Raw genomic sequence first — 23,000 nt, 5'->3', positions numbered from 1 at the left:
CAGAGATTAAAACGCTGTTGCTATTGTTTAGGATAAATAAGAGAAGACCTCAAACATATAGTAGCAGTGGTACTGAGAGAGAAGGATGGACAAGGTTGGAGCAGCCAGAGGAAGAAGGCATTCCCTGTGGAAATGATGGGAATAAATGTTTGGAGAAGGGGGAGGTTAGCAAATGAGTTTACCTGGAGTATATAGTATTTGATAGAAAAACAATGATTAGCTTTGGAAGGCTAGAGTAGAGGGCCAGAGCTATGGAACAGTTGGTGATGAGGTTGAAAACACTGGTGGAGTCAGCCTGTGGCAAGGCTATTAAACAAAAACGCTGAACAATTAGAATTCTACTTTTTCCCTAGCAATATTAAATTTATAAATTATTTTTTATTTTGGTAAAATATACATAACAAAATTTACCACTTTAACAATTTTTAAGTGTACAGTTCAATGGCATTAAGTACATTCACACTGTTGTGCAACTATCAAGACCGCCCATCTCTAGAAGTTTTTCATCATCCCAAAATGCAACTCCTTACCTATTAAAAAATAACTCCCCATTCTCTCCTACCCCTCCTGTCCTTGGCAACTACCATTCTACTGTCTGTCTTTAGGACTTCGGCTACTCTAGGTACTTCATATAAGTGGAATCAAAGAATATTTGTCTTTTTGTGTCTGGCTTATTACACTTAGCCAAATCACTTTAATTAACATTCTAGTATTCAGTAGCTGAATTCTAATTTGCATTCTACTCTATATGCCATATTCTAAAACAAATGTCTAACTTTTCTTACTTGATAACCTTTTCCACTTATCGCTTAAGGACACTTCACTCTAGCAAATTACAAACTCAGAGTTCTTAACGACAATTTAGTCTACCACCTCCGCCGTAAAGAGTTTTTTATTGTTCTACTTACTCTAAGTGTCTATATTGTGACAATTTTCATTTCATTATAGTTTATGGGCACTGGACCTTTTGCAAAATTCCATCTAGTAGCCTAATGATAGTAAATAATAGCAAACAGAACTCAGGCAGGACCACCCAGGAGTAAGGAAGTTAAATTTATTTGGGATGCTGATATGAAGGCTCTCTCTTTTGATACTATGTAATTTCTCTACCTGGGGTCGTATTGGCTATAAGTGAAGAGAATTAAAAACGGACACTTTTCTTATCTTTATCCGGGGAAAAGTCTGCAAGTTTCAGATGGCTGGAAACTATTTGAGAATTGTCAAGGTGATCTCACCTTTCATTTTGGGCACCCCTGGTCACTAGTGCTCTGCCAAGAAGTCGAGTAATTTTGGACAAGACACTAATCCTCTGGAAGTCTCAGCGGGTTAGATTAGACCAGCCCGTGCTTCCCAATCCTGTTCACATCCTAGCACACACAGAATATGGTATTGCAGGACCCTGAGTAAACGGAGGAGGCAGCACACCTGGAACTCGCTGGCTGCCATGCATCCCGGCACACGGAATGGACGCTCTCAGGGAGCGCTCCAGACCACAGGTTCGTTCCAGCTGACGCGCCACGGCTGTCGGGTACAGAGGACGAGCTGGGCTCCCGCTGTTTCTGAAGTCAAAGGCCATTCTATCATTGTAAAAAAAAGTCTTTATTCTTTAAGAGGACCAAAGCGTAAAAACGCACAAAAACCGACAAGCCACAGAGATTCGCAAACGACGAACTACTGCACTTGCCCAGCGCGCTCTCCGTTTATCCTACGCCTCTTCCCAGCAGGCTCCGGGACTCACCGCGAGACTTCATCAATTCTCGCGAGATTTATCGGCAGCCATCTTCTTGGGGGTGCTGGGAGCCGGGAAGACCCCCCGAATCGTTCCCATTCAGCTGTCCTTCGTCTTCGTTTTCTTCACTTTTGCCTCTTCTGCGTTGCCAACAAGCACCTGGTCCCGAGGCTGAGAGAAAGCCCGGGTCTAGGCGCGTGTCGCGCTCCCGGTGCAGGAAGATTCGCTGGGGTGGAGGAAAGGGGGAGGGCCCGGGCAAACCGTTGCTGCCTCAGTCCGGGCCGGGGTCCGGGGAGGGGGAAGCTCCTGGCACCCCGTGGACTCGCGGCCTGCGGCGGTCCCCCCGGAGCTGTTCGCCGATCGGGGCTCGCAGAAACCTGCCACCGGTGCCTCCCACCGCGGCCCACGCGGGCGGCGCGCGGAGGAGGGGGCGGGGGCAGCGGCGGCTGTAGCGGCCGCAACCTGGGCGGGCAAAGGAGTGCGACGGGCCTCGGGGCCGCTGTGGATGGTTTCTAAAATGATCATTGAAAACTTCGAGGCGCTCAAGTCCTGGCTCAGCAAGACTCTCGAGCCCATGTGAGTATCCGGGGGCTATCTCCTTGAAGGGATGGGAGTGGGAGGTAGGCGGACACAGAGATACGTGCAGTTTCCCTAAGTGCCTGCGGTGAAGGCCGAAGCGGGGAACGGAGGTCCCAGGTTTTCTCCTTCTCTTCCACCCTCCCTCCCAGGTTCAGGATACCCCTGAAAGACTGAACCACATTTATTTTATGTCTGAGTTGGTACTTGAACCGATGTCTTCTGCTCTTGTTTTCCCGTTATGTGTAGACTGACCGCAACCTACACAGACACACACGCGCGCGCGCGCGCGCACACACAGTTATATTTGTATTTGCCGAGGAACCCCACATCGGTTTCTTTTTTTTAGTGAATTCCAGCATAACCTCTTGCCCCCAGCCTGTTTTACCTTGTTTCTTTAAATGAAGTGAATGGCCTTTGTTAGAAATTAGGACAGTTCTAGTCCACACCACTCACGTTTTATCTAAATACAATCCCTGAAAGAAAGGCCACGTCTCCCGTGTGCTATCTGGCTCATCGGCACCTTTCTTAACTGATTGAAGATGTAACAGGTGCTAAGGTGCCCAGTAAAATTCCTTTTTCCCACCTGCACCTTCGTTGGCGTGGAAAAGAGAAAGTGAATGCAGTCTACCCATATGGAATATTTAGCAGTTTTAAGTGGGATGCTGTAGATGGACTGTGTGGCGGGGGAGACGGGGCCAGAATGCTGGAAGGTTTTAGATTGGAAAAATCAAGGAGTGTTTTAAGTATTTATCTTTTAATACATAGAAAATATGTCTTGAGCCAAGTGATTTATCTGAATTGGTTGATTTGCAATAAACAACTTAAAATGCAATGGGGAAAATCCACTCATTTAATGAATTTATTAAGTGCCTACTCCGTACTGTGGGAGACTGTGGGGATAGAGCTTTTAAATTCCAAAGTTGACAAGACAATAATAAGTAAATAAAATAACTTCAGATTATAATAAGAGCGATGACAATTATAATAACAGGATCATATGTAAGAGTGGTTTTCAGAAGACCTCTCAGAGGAGGTGACATTTGCGCAACACCTAAGGAGAACGAGGTATTTGTATGGAAGTCTGGAGAAGGCCAGAAGGAACAGCAAGTGCAAAGCCCCTGCAGCAGAAATAGTCATGGTTTGTTCCAGGAAGAGAAAGAACGCAATTGTGGCTGTAAGGAACTTTGTGATGGGGGAGAGAATGGAAGGACATGAAGTTGGAGAAGTAGGCAGGGGCCAGATCATGTAGGATCTTCTAGGCCATGGTCAAGAGCTAGGATTTTATTTAAAATATAGTGAGAAGACATTAGATGATTTAAAGCAGGCAAAGACTGATTTGATTTGGTTTTAACTCTGCCTGCTTTGTGGAGATTAAGGGGACAAGGATGGAAGCAAGGAGACCATTTTGGAGAGCATGTAGGCAGAGATGTAGATAGTTTGCGTTAGAGTGATAGTGAAGACAGAACTAAGTATGTTTTTTAAGTAGATCTGATAGAACTTGCTGATGGATTGGATGTGGGAGATGAGGGAAAGGGAAAAATCATGGATGATGACTAAGAAGTTAGCGGAAGCAACTGGATAGGTGATGGTTGTGAAGGTTGGGAGAGAACAGGTTGGGGAGAGGAGAGAAGAATGGTTGGTTTTGATCATTAAGTACAAGGTGTTTGTTACACATCTAAGTGAGATGTCAAAGAGGTACTTTGGTATATGAGTCTAGCACTTAGGCCAGGACTAGAGAAATTTGGAGTCATGCGGATAGTATTTAAAGCCATGGAATTATGGGAGATTTCCTAGGAAGAATGTGTAGATAGGGAAGAGAAGAGGGCCCAGACCTGAGGTAGGAAGATTGGGATTTATGTCACTAAAGAAACAAATGTATGACAGAAGAGGTGAATTGTCAACTTTTTGGGATGCTGCAGAATGGATGAAAAAGATGTAGACAATAAGGGGTCCTTAGGTTTGGCGAGGTAGAAGTCATTGATGACCTTAGCAAAATAGTTCAGCTGGAGTGGGGTGGTGCAGATAGAAGCCCTATCTCAGTGGATTGGAGAGAGTGTGCAGCAGTGTAGTGTAGTGGTTGAGAGGGAGAAGTCTGGAGCCAGAATGGCTGGCTTTTGAGTTCTGCCTCTGCCACTTACCAGCTGTGTAATATTGGGTAAGTTATTTAACTCAGTGCCTCCATTTCCTCATCTCTAAAATGGGGAAAATAACAAACATGTATTAAGAAAATCTTTGAACACTGCCTGGTTTGTAATTAGCACTCAATAAGTATTAGGTGAAAAGAAAACTTTAAAAAATGTTTTGAGTTGAAATAGCACTCCTTTTTTAAGCCTTCAGTTGTTGAATTGCTCATCAGCTTTGCTGCCATTTCCTTTTTGCCACTAACCTAAAAGAAGATTATTTATAGCTACTTAATATGTATGCTTCTGATTTTTCTTTAGTTTTAATAAAGCATGTTCCGGGTATCATACAGCCTACTCAGATGGCTGTAGCACTGCAGTCATTACTGTTGGAATAAATAAGGCACTGCTGGTAGAGCCTAGACTGTGGTAGGAATTGGGATTGGTCCTTTCGTAATGTACATTACTGTGGTAAAATTGAGCTGTTATCCAAGTTCCTGTCTGTCTAATTGCAGTTCAGGTGAATTCTTGATGACTTTTAAAAAGCTAATTCCAATTTTTTAAGACCTATGGTTTCTAACCTTGGTTTATGAAACTGTAAGATGTGTTTGTTATCTGAAGGGATGTTTTGCTTTACTTTAAAACTGTAATTGCCAAATAGCACCTATTGGAGAGAGGAACATTTGGAAGACAAAGGGTAAGATATAACTTGAAATTTGTATAGAACTTTTTAGCTGCTTGTGCCTGTAAAGCATCTCATGGTTTTAGACTTGCTGCATGTTTTGAATGTATTAATTAATTAATTAATTAAATTTTATTTTTTTTGAGCAAGATTGGCCCTGTGTTAACATCTGTTGCCAGTCTTCCTCTTTTTCTTTTTTTCTTCCCAAAGCTCCAGTACGTAGTTGTGTGTCATAGTTGTAGGGTTATGTAGCTCTTCTGTGTGGGACGCTGCCTCAGCATGGCTTGATGAGCAGTGAATAGGTCCGCACCCAGGATCTGAACCTGCGAACCCTGGGCTGATGAAGCGGAGCTCGGAAAGTTAACTGCCATGCCACCGGGCCGGCCCCTGAATGTATTAATTTAGCAAACATTTATTGAGCACTTAATCTACTCTGTGCTAAGCAATGTGATAGATATCGGGGATAGTAGGAAAGAAGACTTGCAATGACTGTCTTCATATGGTTTGCCATTTAGTGGGGAAGACAGATGTTGAACAAGTAGTTAGAAGACTAGTGAGTGTTATGAAGTCCAGAATCCTATCAAACTATGTGTCTGGGAAGTCAGGAAAGGCTTTCCTGGCAGAATAACATTTAATCTCAGCCTGGAAGTATGAAGAGCACTTGCTCTTGCTGGGGCAAAAGAATGGGAATGGAGAGCTATGGGAGCATTCTAAAGTTCTGGAGAACAGATAGTATGAAGGCCCTAAAGTGAAAGAAAAAAGGTGTTTTGGAGGAATTGAAAGAATTTGAAAAAATGAGTGAGGAGAAGAATAGCAGGTGATAGCTCCAGAGAGAAGAGCCAGATCACGCAAGACTTTGTTGAGTCACGTTAAGGATTTTGGATGCTATTGAAGGATAGTGGGAAGCCGGTGAAGGGTTTTAGGGCAGGAGAGTTTTCAGATAGACATTAAAAAAAAATCAGGTTGGTTGCAGTTTCAGCATGAGATAAAAGTGGGTGCATGTGTATATTTTATTTGATTACAAGGTCTGTAGGTATATCAGGGTTCTGAGTTTTCTTTTTCATAAATTATTGAAAGTGTAGGTGTTAAAATTATCATCTTGAAATACTTAAGACTGATGTTTTGTTCTCTCCAACATTTGCTTAGTCATACTTGCTAATAATAAAATAAAATTAAATGTTGGTCTTTTCTCTAACATTCATTTCTTTATGATAATGTGAAGTCTTGGAAAAAATTTAAGCTCTTTTTTTGATGATGTTTAATTTTTCTGTTTTTGTTTTTAAATAGAAAAGATTTCTGCTGTTTTAAAACTTTTTGAGTTTACGCGTCACTAAATGTGGTAACTTAATAAAATCATGGACTTTAACTGAAGGGAAACTTCAAGATCTAATCAAACCTCTTAATTTTTCAGAAAATAAGATTGAAAGGCAGATAGAATTAATAACTTGCCCAGATTTAGTGAGTTTAGTAGTAAAGAACAGGATGTCTCGTTTGGTGCTCCTGCTACCATGCAGTGTTTTGGAGGTAGTGTTGTGTAGTGGACATAAAACAGGTTTTATGTCCACATAAACCAGTGTTAAGATCTCAGTTCTGCCACTTTTTAACTGAGTAATCTAGGCAACTGAACCTCAGCTTTCCTTATTGGTGTAATAGGGAGAATTATACTTGTTTCCTTACGTAGTTGAAAGGATTGAATGAGACACATGTTTAAGACCCTAGCTCTTCCCTCCTCCGGTCAATGCTGGTTGATTAAACACGAATAGGTTACATTACTATTATTGCTGCTGTTACTATGATCACTAACACTGGTGCTGCCACTACCACCTAACGTTTGTATGCATTGTTAAAAGTTTTGTATTATTTCCGAGTTCTTTGAGCTAGGCGTTGTTACCTCCATTTTGCAAGTGATGACATTGAGGCACTGAAGCACAAAGTTAAGATACTTCTCTAGAGTCGTACAGCTAGCTATATAGCATGTGATTAAACAGTGATTTAAACTCAAGCTTTTTTTTTTTTTAATGTGTTGTTGAATATTTCACTTTTAAAATACACTTTAAAAAAACTGTGGTAAAAAATACTTATTTTAAAATATGCTTCTTATTTCATAATATTTGTGGACCAAAGATATCCTACTCAGCCCTAGAGAAACTGATGTAGTTTTTTAATTTGCTTTTGGGTGGTGTTATTTTCTTTTGGTTTTGGAAAAGAGAATTAGGTCATGATGAGTATTTCCCTTTTTATTGTGTTAATGGCTTATTTATGGTTCAAGATGCTTGAATAATAAAGAGAATCTTAAACACTATTTTTCTGAGGTCCCAGGTGCTGGAAATGAAAGAAATGTCCATTTCACTTTAAAGATGAACCTTATGATCAGCATTTGGCTCTACTTCATTAGAAAAACTTGGTTTGTGTATTTCTCATCCTGTTTTCTTAAGAGGTGTGTTTTTTGCATCTTGTACTATTTTTGCCTTTTTTTTTTTTTTTTTTATTGATATTTTAATGGTTTCTAACATTGTGAAATTTTGGGTTGTACATTTTTGTTTGTCCATCACCCCATATATGACTCCCTTCACCCCTTGTGCCCACCCCCCACCCCCACTTCCCGGGTAACCACAGTCCAGTTTTCTCTGTCCATGTGTTGGTTTATATTCCACATATGAGTGAGATCATACAGTGTTTGTCTTTCTCTTTCTGGCTTATTTCACTTAACATAATACGCTCCAGGCCCATCCATGTTGTTGCAAATGGGACGATTTTGTCTTTTTTTATGGCTAAACTCAAGCTTTTTGACTTTGGAGCCATGTTCCTAATTTACTACTGCACAATACAGTGTATTCTTTCCTATTATTGTATGCACTGTTTTACTATTACGTTTTCAGAGTAGTAGCTGCTATTGTAAAGGAACAAAGTTCTAAAGCATCATGGTTATCAGTGCTTTAGAGTTTAAGAAAGAAACCTCTTTGGAGTTTTTATAGTCTTTTCCCCTTCACCCACATTTGTTCCTATACCTTCCTCACCACGTTAAAATTTACTTTTGTTCCTGTTTTACAGGAAGAACTGAAAGATGATGTTTTTACTCCTGAACTTGACTCCTGTTTTCCTCTTTTGATCTTTCCCTTTCTACAGGCTCCTTTGGGCATAGAGTCAATCTCCCTTTCCTTAAGGAAGAAAAATGTGATAACAATGGAATCAAAAAACAAAACAAAAAATAAAATCACACTTTTCTTTTAGTCACGCTCAACGCTAGCTTTCTTTTCCTTTCACTGGTAAATCTTGAAATAGTCAGCATTTATTTTTTTCACTCATTTGCCTTTAAACGTTTACTTCTTAATGGCTTACAGTATAGTTTCTTCCTGCTTACAGTCAACCAGAATTGCTTACCTTGATGTTACCAGTGAATTTGTTTATTAAATGTAAAGACCTCAGATAAATTTCATATTCTTTGACCTAGGTGTGTAACATTAGACAACGTTGAAGCTGCCTTTTTTTTTTTTTTTTTTTAACTTCTCATGTCTTGAATCCCTAATACTTTGGTTCTCTTTCTTAAATCAGTCCTGTCTTCTTTAGTTCTTTTTCTTGCCTTTTAATTTTATTTTTCTAAGTTCTGTTTCCATGGCTTTTTTTTTTCCTCGGCCATTTCTACTCCTGACAGTCTCATTCACATTCGTTTCCATGGATGGTTTCTATTATAATTCGTGCCAGTGGTTCTTAAAAAATTTTTTTTATGTGTGTTATAGATTCTTTGAAAGTTTGATTAAAGACTCCCTTCCCTAGGATGTTGCATATACTACATACACATTTGCATTGAATTTTTGAGCTTTTCCAAGAGTGCCTCTATTCTGTGCATTTATTTTTCACATGAGTATGTTTAGACTTACCACTCTTCAAAGCCTTAAGCTCTTATCTCCAATTGGCTAGTTGTACATCCACCTTGTGTCATCTGAACTTCAAACTACGTTTCGAAAAATAAAATGGTCTCTGAATTCACTTATTCCATTTCATTTCTCCAAATTATCCAGGCTTGACATTTTATTTTTTGACTTCTCCCTTCATACCTTTTCCCCCTTCAGTCATAGTTGGGTTCTCTTTATTTTAATAATTCTTACTAGTAACATTGCTCAGTAGGAGACCACACACTCCTTATCTAAACCATTGTAGTTTGTTTCCTAACAAACTTCCCTATCTCCAGTCTTTTCTCCCTTCCAGTTCAACACCCTGTTGATATCCTATTGTTAGATCAAAATCTTCAGCACTTCTAAATAATTAATTGCATACTTTTTAACTTGGCTTTCAGAACTCTAATGATCTGTTTCAAATTATTTTTGCAGTTTATGACTTCCTGCTTTTTACATGAGTCTTAGTTTCAGCAAAGCTGAACTTTTCATTCTGATTCTCTATCACATTGTTTATACCGTCCCTTTTTCTTCAACTATAAGAAGTAGATAATGTTCGTTGAGTGCTTACTATATACCAATTGTTGTACATTCATTCTGTTTGAGCTAGGTTCTGTTATCCCAATTTTCAAGATGAAGAAATTGAGTCTCAGGAAGATTAAGTAATACATTTCATTCATAGCTAATAAATGATGCAGGCAGGATTCAAAACAAGACGTTTCAATTCCAGAGCTTTGTTGTGCGTTATAATCTACTGCCTTTCTCCATTTTATTTATATATGTTGAAATCAAAGGTCAAATGTGATTCCGATTCTTCCAGAAAGCTATTTATGATCTATCCAGTTGGAAGCAGTGATCCCTCCCCCCCCCCCGGTGACTCTCCTTTCCTAGCACTAGTTTGTATCATTTATGACACTCATCACTTGCACACTTGTTTAGTAGTTAGTTCTTACCTATTTTAGCTTCTTTATTAGAGTCTAAGGTCCTTGAAAGTAAACTTCAAATCTTAAGATTTAACTGTCTTCCTGTTCTGTACAGCACCCAACACAATGCCTTGTGTGTGATATACCCCTAAGTTTTAAATGCATTAGTTGAAGTTTGTCATTTGTGTACCCTTGACCTAAGCAGAGGGAAGAGGCATTTGTGTTAAACTATAAAACCTACCATACTTTACCTGGAATTTTATTTTACTTCAGAGAAGTAGATAAGTAGTTTGAAGATTTACTGATCTCTGGGTCTGTTTCTCTTTACTTTTACCTTATAGCACCTTCACAATAGGTAAAGCTTAAATGATTTTTTTTAGGGGGAAAGCACACTAGAGAGTATTAACATTTACTCATTAAAGTATTGTTGAGTGCTGCTATGTGGAAGATTACTGGCCTCCATGGAGCTGCAAAAAAAAAGAATTATATGTGATAATTCTAATCTGATGAATTTTGCAGCTGGTAGAAGAGTTTTTCTGTAATTAATTAATGACTAAAATATTTTTTTGTTGCCTTCTTCCCTCCCTTAACTTCTGTGGAGTTGGTGCTTGTTACCACATTCCACTGCTACAACCTTACTTGGCTTTTCCATCTGAGTGCTGAGTAGTTAAAATGCATTTAGCATTTTCTGAGTTTTAGAACTTCCTTAATCTTTGGCTTACAGTACTTCTCAAATAAAATTATTTTATATACATAAACCAAAAGACAATGGTAGTATTATGAACAAAATGGAAAATAAGATATTCCAGTGTTTAGTGTGTACATATTGAGAATGATTAACTCAAGCTTGAGCTAAATGGCTGCTAGGAATTTTTTTTTCCTCTTGCTTCCCTTAGTCCCAGAGAAGAGAGAGTGAGTGAGAGAAATGAGTGGATGGTAAACCCTTCCTACCAGACTTACTCACTACCCTCCCACTACCTTATTTCTGTGGAAAAATCCTTTTCAGTTTACAAATAGTAACTTCTGAAACAGGTAAAAGTTTATTTTTAACTTGAGGTTATATTAAGTATTTTGTGTGTGTATGAAATAATGGAGTACATTTGAGATCTGTTACTCAGTGATTCTTCCTGAGATATTTTACCATCATACAAGCAAATATGTTTATGTATTCTTCTTTTTCCTTTTTTTATATAATTGGTATCATAATTAGAGGTTGTTCCATATAATATGACCTTGCCTTTGTGTTTTTTGGTGGGAAAGATTAGCCCTGAGCTAACATCCATTGCCAATCCTCCTATTTTTGCTGAGGAAGATTGGCCCTGGGCTAACAGTGTGCCCATCTTCCTCTACTTTATATGTGGGACACCTGCCACAGCATGGCTTGATAAGCAGTGCGTAGGTCTGAACCTGGGATCTGAACCTGCGAACCCCGGGCTGCTGAAGCAGAGCGTCCAAACTTAACCACTATACCACCAGGCTGCCCCCTTGCCCTTTTTTTCCTTAAGGCTGTATGGTATTTTATTTTGTTTTTTTGGTGAGGAAGATTAGCCCTGAGCTAACATCCATTGCCAGTCCTCCTCTTTTTGCTGAGGAAGATTGGCCCTGGGCTAACATTCATGCCCATCTTCCTCTACTTTATATGGGACGCCGCCACAGCATGGCTTGACAAGCGGTGCATCATTCTGCGCCCGGGATCCGAACCTTCGAACCCCAGACCGCCAAAGCAGAGCACGCAAACTTAACTGCGACACCACCAGGCCGACCCCATAAGGCTGTGTAGTATTTTAATGTAACGGGTATACCATAATTTAACCATCCTGTATTGGTTGAATAACTATCTTGTATTGGTTGAACTGAACAAATAGTACTGTGGTATATATACTTTCTACATGTCAGTTTATAATTAACATAAAATAAATAAATCAGTTGGATAAGTTTTGACGGTTATATACACCTTTGTAATCACATAAGACAAATCTAGAACATTCTCTGGAAAGTTTTCTTGTGCCCCTTTTTGGAAGGTCTTCCATTCCCACCCCAACAAAGGCAACCACTTTCTAACTTTGGCATTTATGAATATGGGTGCTGTGAATACACTTATTCACGTCTTTGTGGAAATACTTCCTTTGGGTAAACACCTAGGAGGGTATTTGCTACATCATAGGGTAGATGTATGTTAAACATTACACGAAACTGCCAAAAGGCAGTTCTAAAGTGGTTGAACTATTACACAGTGCTATGATGTGATGTATGAATTCTAGTTGTTCCACATCCTCAGGGATATTTAGTATTGTCAGGTTTTTTTTTTTTTTTAATCTTTAAAGTGAGTGTGAAATGGCATCTTATCTTTTTTGGACTGACAGTTTAATTCCCTTTATGGTCTTAATTTGCATTTTCCTGATGGCTAATGCTATTGAGGACCTTTTCAACGTGCTTATTGACTATCATATCTTCTGTAAAGTGTGTAAGTCTTGCTTACTTTTTTTTTTTTGTGAGGGAGATCAGCCCTGAGCTAACGTCCGATGCCGATCCTCCTCTTTTTTTGCTGAGGAAGATTGGCCCTGGGCTAACATCCGTGCCCATCTTCCTCTACTTTATATGGGACGCTGCTACAGCATGATGTGACAAGCAGTGCATCGGTGCTCGCCTGGGAACTGAACCTGCAAAACCCAGTCAGCCGAAGGGGAGTGCATGCACTTAACCGCTTGCACCACCAGGCTGGCCCCTTGCTTATTTTTAAAATAGGGCTTTTATTGTTGATTTGTAGGAGTTCTTTATATATTCATATACAATATATATGTGTTGCAGATATTTTTTTCCCACTCTGTGGCTTATATCTAATGATGTCTTTTTGTGAGCAGAAATTTTTAATTTTTAGTAAGTCCAATTTATTTTTATTTTATGGTTAGTATTCTTTGTGTCCAAGAAACCATCTCCAAAATCATGAAGATGTTCTATGTTCCAGAAATTTTCTACTTCTGGGTTTTATGTTTAGGTCTACTATTCATCTCAAATGAATTTTTTTAAATGTGTACAGAGTGAGATAGGGCTAATGGCTCCTTTTTTTCCTTTAATAAGGATATCATCAATTTTTTCAGAAATATTTGTTAGACTTTTTCCCCTATTAGATGACTTGGCGTCTGGGTTGAAAATCAATTGACAGTATATGAGTGAGTCTAGTTTTGGACTCTGTCTTGGTCCAGAGATATTTGTTTATTCTGATGCTTATACCACCCTGTCTAAAGCTAGCCAACTTTATAGTATGTCTTGAAATCAGATTATATAAGTCCTCCAAGTTTGTCCTTTCTAATGATTGTCTTGGTTATGCTGGATTCTTGGCGTTTCTCTGTAAAAGTGAGGATCAGCCTGTCAGATTCTACAAGAAAGCCTGTGTGATTATTGATAGGGATTGTGTTGAATGTAGAGATCAATTTTAGAAGAAAGAACATCTTCATAATATTTAGTCTTCCAGCCCACGAATGTGTTATATCTCTCCATTTATTTAGGTCTTTTTAAATTTTCTTAGTAATGCTTTGTAGTTTTCTGTGTGGAGGTCTTGTAAATGTTTTGTTAGATTTTTTTTCCTTGGCTATATGATATTTCATAAGAGCCTTTTAAAATTTATTTTTCCAATTTTTATTGTTAGTATACAGAAATATAATTGATGTTTGTGTATTGAGCTTGTATTTTGCAACTTCACTAAGTACACTTATTAGTTCTAGTAGTTATTTTGTAGATTCTTTGGAATTTCTTGTACCAATCATGTCATCTGTGAATAATGGCTGTTTTACTTTACAGATATTTTATGGCTTCATTTTTTTTCTTATTACACTGGCTAGGAACTACAGTACAAGTTAAATTGAAGTGGTAACAGTGGACATCCTTGTATTATTCCCAGTTTTAGGGGAAAGAGATTTAATGTTTCAGTATTAACTGATGATAGCTCTAGGTTTTTATAACTGCCTTTTACCAGATTGAGGAAATTCCTCTGCATTCTTAATTTACTGAGTGTTTTTGTGATGAAAGAGTGTTAAATTTATGAAATTCTTTTTCTGCATTTGTTGAGATGATCATATGTGTTTTCTCTCTCTTCCTGTTAATATTCTATACTACATGGATTGGTTTTCAAATGTTAAGCCAGCCTTGCATTCCTTAGAAAAACCGTGCTTGGTCATGATGTATTATCCTTTTTATACGTATTGCTGAATTTGATTTGCTAATATTTTACTGGGGAATTTTTGCTTCTGCTTATGAGGGCTATCTGTATTTTTCTTTTCTAGTATTGTCTTTGTTTAGTTTTGGAATTGAGGTTATACTGGTCTTATTAAAACTAGTGGGGAAGTATTCTGTCTTTTTTCTGAAGAACTTTATTTAGGATTAGTATTTTTTTTTTCCTTGAAACGTCATTGATGAAGCCATGTGGTACTGAAGTTTTTGTTGTGGGATGGTTTTTTATTACAAAATCAGCTTGTTTTTCTTTTTTGCTAAGGGAGATTTGCCCTGAGCTAACATCTGTGCCACTCTTTCTCTATTTTGTATGTGGGTCACCGCCACAGCATGGCTGACTAGTGGTGTAGGTCGGCGCCCGGGATCTGAACCCATGAATCTGGGCCACTAAGGCAGAGTGCACCAACTTTAATCACTATGCCATGGGGCTGCCCCCTAAATCAGCTTTTTTTTTTTTTTCCTGTAATTCTATGTTTAATACTTTGAAGAACTGCCAAATTGTTTTCCACAGTGGCTGTGCAGTTTTTTTTATTGATGTTTTAATAGTTTATAACATTGTGAAATTTTGGGTTGTACATTTTTGTTTGTTCATCACCATATATATGTCTCCCTTTACCCCTTGTGCCCACTCCCTACCCCCATTGCCCCCGGTAACCACAATACAGTTTTCTCTGTCCATGTGTTGGTTTATATTCCACATATGAGTGAGATCATACAGTGTTTGTCTTTCTCTTTCTGGCTTATTTTACTTAACATAATACCCTGCAGGCCCATCCATGTTGTTGCAAATGGGACAATTTTGTCTTTTTTTATGGCTGAGTAGTATTTCATTGTATATATATACCACATCTTCTTGATGCAATCATCAGTCGAGGGACACTTAGGTTGCCTCCACTTCTTGGCTATAGTGAATAATGCTGCAGTGAACATAGGACTGCATAGCCTCTTTTGGATTGTTGATTTCAGGTTCATTGGGTAGATTCCCAGTAGTGAGATAGCTGGATCATAGGGTATTTGTATTTTTAATTCTTTGAGGAATCTCCATACCGTTTTCCATAGAGGCTGTACCAGTTTGCATTCCCACCAGCTGTGTATGAGGGTTCCTGTTTCTCCACATCCTCTCCAACATTTGTTGTTTTTTGTCTTGGTGATTATAGCCATTCTAATGGGTGTGAGGTCATATCTTAGTGTTGTTTTGATTTGCATTTTCCTGATGATTAGTGATGTTGAACATCTTTTCGTGTGCCTATTGGCCATCTGTATACCTTCGTTGGAGAAGTGTCTCTTCATTTCCTCTGCCCATTTTTTGACCGGGTTGTTTGTTTTTTTGTTATTCAGTTGTGTGAGTTCTTTATATATTATGGAGATTAACCCCTTGTCAGATATATGTTTTGCAAATATTTTCTCCCAGCTGGTGGGTTTTCTGTTTGTCTTGATTCTGGTTTCATTTGTCTTGGAGAAGCTCTTTAATCTGATAAAGTCCCACTTGCTTATTTTTTCTTTAGTTTCCCTAGTCTGGGTAGGCATGTCATCCGAAAAGATTCCTTTATGACCAATGTCAATAGTGTGTTGCCTATATTTTCTTCTATGAGTTTTATAGTTTCAGGTCTCACCTTCAGGTCTTTGATCCATTTTGAGTTAATTTTTGTGAATGGCGATAGCAGATGGTCCACTTTCATTCTTTTGCATGTGGCTGTCCAGTTTTCCCAACACCATTTATTGAAGAGACTTTCCTTTCTCCGTTGTATGTTTTTAGCTCCTCTGTTGAAAATTAGCTGTTCGTATATGTGTGGTTTTATTTCTGGGCTTTCAATTCTGTTCCATTGATCTGTGTGTCTGTTTTTGTACCAGTCCCATGCTGTTTTGGTTACTATTGCTTTGTAGTATGTTTTGAAGTCAGGGATTGTGATGCCTCCAGCTTTGTTCTTTTTTCTTAGGATTGCTGTAGCTCTCCCAGGTCTTTTGTTGCCCCGTATGAATTTTAGTATTCTTTTTTCTATTTCTGTGAAGAATGTCCTTGGGATTCTGATTGGGATTGCATTCAATCTGTAGATTGCTTTAGGTGATATTGACATTTTAACTATGTTTATTCTTCCAATCCACGTGCATGGGATGTCTTTCCATTTCTTTATGTCATCATCAGTTTCTTTCAATAATGTCTTGTAGTTTTCATTGTATAGGTCTTTCACCTCCTTGGTAAGATTTATTCCTAGATATTTTATTCTTTTTGGTGCCATTGTAAATGGAATTATCTTTTTGAGCTCTCTTTCTGTTAGTTCGTTATTAGCATACAGAAATGCAACTGATTTTTGCAGATTGATTTTGTACCCTGCGACTTTGCTGTACTTGTTGATTATTTCTAATAGTTTTCCAGTGGATTCTTTAGGGCTTTCTATATATAAAAACATTTCATCTGCAAATAGTGAGAGTTTCACTTCTTCATTGCCTATTTGGATTCCTTTTATTCCTTTTTCTTGCTTAATTGCTCTGGCCAAAACCTCCAGTACTATGTTGAATAAGAGTGGTGAGAGTGGGCCGCCCTGCCTTGTTCCTGTTCTCAGAGGAATGGCTTTCAGTCTTTCCCCATTGAGTATGATGTTGGCTGTGGGTTTGTCATAAATAGCCTTTATTGTGTTGAGGTACTTTCCTTCTATACCCATTTTGTTGAGAGTTTTTATCATAAATGGATGTTGTAGCTTGTCAAATGTCTTCTCTGCGTCTGTTGAGATGACCATGTGGTTTTTATTTTGTTTTGTTGGTGTGGTGTATCATGTTGATGGATTTGCGGGTGTTGTACCATCCCTGCGTCCCTGGTCTAAATCCCACTTGATCATGGTGTATGATCTTTTTAATGTGTTGCTGTCTTGGGTTTGCCAGTATTTTGTTGAGGATTTTTGCATCTGTGTTCATCAGCGATATTGGCCTGTAATTTTCCTTCTTTGTATTGTCTTTGTCTGGCTTTGGTATCAGGGTGATGGCCTCATAGAATGAGTTAGGAAGTGTTCCATCTTCCTGTATTTTTTGAAATAGTTTGAGAAGGATGGGTATTAAATCTTCTTTGAATGTTTGGTAAAATTCACCGGAGAAGCCATCTGGTCCTGGACTTTTATTTTTTGGGAGGTTTTTGATTACTATTTCAATCTCTTTGCCTATGATTGGTCTATTCAGATTCTCCATTTCTTCTTGGTTCAGTTTTGGGAGGTTGTATGAGTCTAAGAATTTATCCATTTCTTCTAGATTGTCCAATTTGTTGGCATATAATTTCTCATAGTATTCTCTTATAATCCTTTGTATTTCCGTGGTAGCCATTGTAATTTCTCCTCTTTCATTTCTAATTTTATTTACTTGAGCCTTTTCTCTTTTTTTCTTAGTAAGTCTGGCTAAGGGTTTGTCAATTTTGTTTATCTTCTCAACGAACCAACTCTTTGTTTCATTAATCCTTTCTACTGTTTATTTGGTCTCAATTTCATTTATTTCTGCTCTGATTTTTATTATTTCTCTCCTTCTGCTGACTTTGGGCTTTGTTTGTTCTTCTTTTTCTAGTTCTGTTAGGTGTAATTTAAGGTTGCTTATTTGGGTTTTTTCTTGTTTGTTAAGGTGGGCTTGTATTGCTATGAGTTTCCCTCTCAGGACTGCTTTTGCTGCATCCCATGTGATTTGGTATGGCATATTTTCATTTTCATTTGTTTCCAGATGTTTTTTCATTTCTACTTCAATTTCATCAGTGATCCATTGGTTGTTCAGTAGCATGTTGTTTAATCTCCACATTTTTGTCACTTTCCCAGTTTTTTTTCATGGTTGAATTCCAGTTTCATAGCATTATGGTCTGAAAAGATGCTTGTTACGATTTCAATCTTTTTAAATTTATTGAGGCTTGCTTTGTTTCCCAACATATGGTCTATCCTTGAGAATGTTCCATGTGCGCTTGAGAAGAATGTGTAGTCAACTGTTTTTGGATGGAGTGCTCTGTACATGTCTACTAGGTCCCTCTTGTCCAGTTTTTCATTTAAGTCCACTGTTTCTTTATTGACTTTTTGTCTGGATGATCTATCCATTGATGTAAGTGGGGTATTAAGATCGCCTACTATTATTGTGTTGTCGTAAATGTCTCCTTTTAGGTTTATCAATAGTTGCTTTATGTACTTTGGTGCTCCTATGTTGGGTCCATACATATTTATAATTGATATGTCTTCTTGGTGGAGTGTCCCTTTTATCATTATATATTTCCCTTCTTTGTCTCTCTTAATCTGTTTTATCTTGAGGTCTACTTTGTCTGATATGAGTATGGCAACACCTGCTTTCTTTTGTTTGTCATTAGCTTGGAGTGTTGTCTTCCATCCTTTCACTCTGAGCCTGTGCTTGTCTTTAGAGCTGAGATGTGTTTCCTGGAGGCAGCATATTGTTGGGTCCTGCTTTTTAATCCATCCTGCCATTCTGTGTCTTTTGATTGGAGAGTTCGATCCATTTAAATTTACGTTAATTATTGATATATGAGGGCTTAACGTTGCTGTTTTGTCATTTATTTTTCGGTTCTTTTGCATTTCCTTTGTTTCTTGTCCCATTCGTTTCAGACTGCCAATGCAGTTTGGTTGTTCTGTCTTATGACTCTTCTAGTTTTCTCTTTGTTTATCATATGTGATTTTGTTTTGATTATTTGTTTAGTGGTTACCTTGAGGTTTGTATAAAAAAATCTTGTGTATGAGATAGTCCGTTATCTGATGGCCTCTTATTTCCTTATGCTAAGTCAGTTCACTCTCTTTCCTCTTCCCCTTCTAAGTCATTCTTGTTATACCTTATTCTATCTTGTGTTGTGGATGTGTGTTTACAGTGATGAGGTTATATTTATTTTTGGTGAATTCCTTCTTTTCATCTTTGATTTTGGTATTTAAGTGGTTGCTAACCTATTCCGGTAAAGATCTACTATTTTTCTGATTTTGTCTACCTATTTTTCTCCTTGCTCCAAGCTTTGTATTCCCTTTCTCTTCTTTTTTTTCAGGCCTGAGGGCCTTATTGAGTATTTCTTGTAGTGGGGGTCTCGTGGCCATGAACTCCCTTAGCTTTTGTTTATCTGGGAAAGTTACTATTTCTCCATCATATTTGAAGGATATTTTTTGCTGGATAGAGTATTCTTGGCTGAAAGTTTTTGTCTTTCAGAATTTTGAATATATCATTCAAGTCTCTCCTAGCCTGTAAAGTTTCTGTTGAGAAATCTGCCGAGAGCCTGATGGGTGTTCCTTTGTACGTTATTTTTTGTGTTTGTCTAGCTGCCCTTAATATTGTTTCTTTGTCATTGACTTTAGCCAACCTTACCACTGTATGTCGTGGAGTGGGCCTTTGCCTGTTGACGTATTTAGGCGACCTGTTGGCTTCACTTACTGGTATTTCCTGCTCCATTCCCAGATTTGGGAAGTTCTCAGCTATTGTTTTCTTGAATAGGCTCTCTGTTCCTCTTTCCCTCTCTTCTCCCTCAGGAATACCTGTAATTCTTATGTTACGTTTCCTAATAGAGTCAAATATTTCTCGGAGACTTTCGTCATTTCTTTTTAGTCTTAGTTCTCTCTCCTCTTCCATCTGGAGCATATCTGTATTCTATCCTCTATTATGCTAATTCTTTCTTCCATATTGTCAGCTCTGTGCTTTAAAGATTCCAGATTCTCCTTTATCTCCTCCATTGTGTTATCTCCATCAGTACTGATTGGTTTTTCTTTATGATTTTAATCTCTTTTGTGAAGAAACTCCTAATCTCAATGAATTGTTTGTGTTATCTTGTATTTCGTTGAGTTTTTTTATGATAGCTATTTTGAAATCTATGTCGTTTAGCTTATGGATTTCTGTGTCTTCTGGGTTGGTTTCTGGGTGTTTGTTATTTTCCTTCTGGTCTGGTGATTTCCTGTTCCTTTGTGTTGTGGTGCCTGTATTTGCTTTGTTTTTCCTCATCCTCAAAATATCTGGTTGCAGTTTCCACTTGCCGCCACCCTGTGGGGTTAAGGGCTGTGTAATCTGAGCCCTCTGCGCTCTGCCCCGGCTGCTTGCTGTGATCGGCTGGCCGCTTAGTCTGGTCTGGTCGGCTGAGCTGCCGTGTCCGGCATGTGGGGAGGGGCGGCGGCTCTCTCTTTTGCCCACTGGGTCCCTGGCCGGGGGGGCTTCTCGCTCACCCCTCGTTATCCGCTCTCCTGGGGTGCTCAGATGTTGATGGTACCCCTGTAGCAGTTCCAAGTCCTCTGTGTTGGAGTTTCCCACTGGCTGAGAAAGCCCGAAGAGCTCCGGTTTCCCCGCAGAGGGCCACCCCTTCCCCCTCTCTGGGAGCCACGTGGACCCCAGGATTGCTGATCTGATGGGGAGGGAGAGGAGTTCTCCTTACCTCTCCCCACTTCCTCCTGGGGCCCCAACACATTCCACTCTCAGATGTGCAGCAGTGTGGATCTTTCCGATCTTCCTTTTAGCTGTCTAGGAGTCCGTTGTTGGTCTGTGACTGTTCCTTTTGTTGTATCTTATGGGGAGAAGAGTTTACGGGAAATCTCACTCCACCATGATGCTGACGTCACTCCCCAAATCAGCTTTTTTAATGGGTATAGGGCTATTTAGGTATTCTGTTTCTTCTTGTGTCACTTTTGGCAGTTTATGTTTTTCAAGGATTGTTTTCTTGAAATTCTGCTAAATTTAATGACATAAAGTTGTTTGCATTGTTGCTCTACTATTCATATAATGACTAGGATCTGATCCTCCTTTTCTTTTAAAAATTAGACCTGATGGAGCCGGCCCCTGGCTTAGCGGTTGGGTGCGCACGCTCCGCTGCTGGCGGCCTGGGTTCGGGTCCTGGGTGCGCACCGACGCACCGCTTCTCTGGCCATGCTGAGGCTGTGTCCCACATACAGCAACTAGAAGGATGTGAAACTATGACATACAACTATCTACTGGGGCTTTGGGGAAAAAAGGAGGAGGATTGGCAATAGATGTTAGCTCAGAGCCGGTCTTCCTCAGCAAAAAGAGGAGGATTGGCACGCATGTTAGCTCAGGGCTGATCTTCCTCACACAGACACACACACACACACACACACACACACACACACACACAATTAGACCTGATGTTTGTAATTTTGTTCTTTTATTTTCTTGACCAATTTTGCTAATAGTCTGTTGATTTTATTCATCTTTTCCAAGAGCATTATTAGCTTTGTTGATTTTTTTTTGTTTGTTTTCTATTTCAGTATTTTATTTTTATTATTTCCTTTTTTCCAGTTTGAGTTTAATTTGCTGGCCTTCCCTTCTTTTTTAAGGTGGAACCTAAGTCATTGGTTTTACACTTTTCTTTCAGTTCCATAAGGTGGGAGCCTAGAGGTGAAGCACAGGCAGATATCCAGAGTCTTGTTACTGCTGAGATACCAGGTCCTGTAAAAGGGAAAATCCTGATACTGCCCTCAAAACATTTGAAGCCAGTGGTGAACTGAATCAAACTAAAGTTGTTACAAAGCCCAGAACCAGATCAGTTATGGTGTAATTGACTCAGCCTCCACTCTAGTGGCCTGACAAAAAAAAGGGCATGCCCTTTACTGAACATAAGTCTCATTTACTGCAGTCTGCACCTCAGTGTTCTTTTACACAAAATGTTCGGTGTAAGATCAAATAACAGGGAACACAAAGTAGTAAGAAAATGTGATACACATGGGAAGAAACAGTCGATGGAAGCATACCCAGAGATGGCCCAGATAATAGAATTATTGAGGACTTGAAAGTAACTATGATAAAAATACTAAAGAATTAATTGGAACATGTGGACAGCATGCCTAAAGAAGTGAGTGACTTCATCTAATACACAGAAGCTATTAAAAAGAGCCAAATAGGGGGCCAGCCCCGTGGCGTAGTGGTTAAATTCACGTGTTCCACTTCATCAGCCTGGGGTTCACAGGTCCAGATCCTGGGCGCCGACCTATGCACGGCTCATCAGGTCATGCTGTGGCAGGCGTCCCACACATAAAAAATAGAGGAAGTTGGGCATAGATGTTAGCTCAGGGCCAGTCTTCCTCAGCAAAAAGAGGAGGATTGGCAACAGATGTTAGCTCAGGGCCAATCTTCCTCACCAAAAAGAAAAAAGAGCCAAATGGAAAAATCTAGAAATGAAAATTATAATATCAGAAGTAAAGAATTCTGCAGTAGACTAGACATGATAGAGAAAAAAACAACACTGAACTTGAAGATAGGAAAATAGAAAATACACAAACTAAAAGCAAAGGGCCAATTTTAAAGACATAGCCGAGATCTGTAGGACAATATTAGGCAATTTAACATACAAATAAGTGAAGTCTCAGAAAAAGAGGAAAGAAAATGAGGCAGAAAAAATGTTTGAAGACATAATGACCAAGGACTTTGCAAAACTGAGGAGAGACATCAGAACACAGATCCAAATTGGCAAAACCAAGCGGGATAAAATACACATACACACACAGCCCTAAGCATATCACAGTCAAACTGCTGACCAAATGAAAAGAATTGAATCTTAAAAGTAGTCAAAGGGAGAAAAAAGATACATCACATTCAGGAGAACAAAGACTCAAGTGGCTGATTTCTCACCAGAAGCAATGGAGGACAGCAACAAGGGAACAATATCATAAAACAGCTGAGTCTACAACTATTCATCAATATTTACCAACGAAAACTCAGGAGTAGTTCTGGGAGCAGGGAAGGAGAACTAGAAGAGATATGCCAAAGCATTCCCAGCTTTTTAGCTGACAAAGTCTAAGAATGGAGCAGGAGGGCTGAGCAGAACTCCTCAAGGCATTCCGAGCCTTCACAGAGAATTGAGTGGTTATCCTACAAAAGACAAGGAAAGGAGCAACAGAGCAACAATGC

General features: G+C 39.0%; 1 protein-coding gene across 14 annotated transcripts in view; it reads left to right on the top strand.

Moving 5' to 3' along the window:
* The first annotated feature begins 2,161 nt into the window (after positions 1–2,161).
* RBM26 (RNA binding motif protein 26) overlaps positions 2,162–23,000 on the top strand; it is a 98,403-nt gene continuing 77,564 nt past the window's right edge. For all 14 annotated transcript variants that reach the window (XM_058548358.1, XM_058548361.1, XM_058548360.1 and 11 more), the window contains exon 1: positions 2,162–2,305. In XM_058548358.1, the coding sequence (XP_058404341.1) occupies positions 2,235–2,305 (71 nt within the window). In that variant the 5' untranslated portion in view covers positions 2,162–2,234. The remainder of the gene's footprint in view (positions 2,306–23,000) is intronic.

Source organism: Diceros bicornis, chromosome 9 (assembly GCF_020826845.1).
Source record: "Diceros bicornis minor isolate mBicDic1 chromosome 9, mDicBic1.mat.cur, whole genome shotgun sequence".
NCBI classification, from domain to species: domain Eukaryota; kingdom Metazoa; phylum Chordata; class Mammalia; order Perissodactyla; family Rhinocerotidae; genus Diceros; species Diceros bicornis.
Note: the sequence above shows the minus strand (reverse complement) of the source record. Positions and strands in the feature narration are given on the sequence as shown.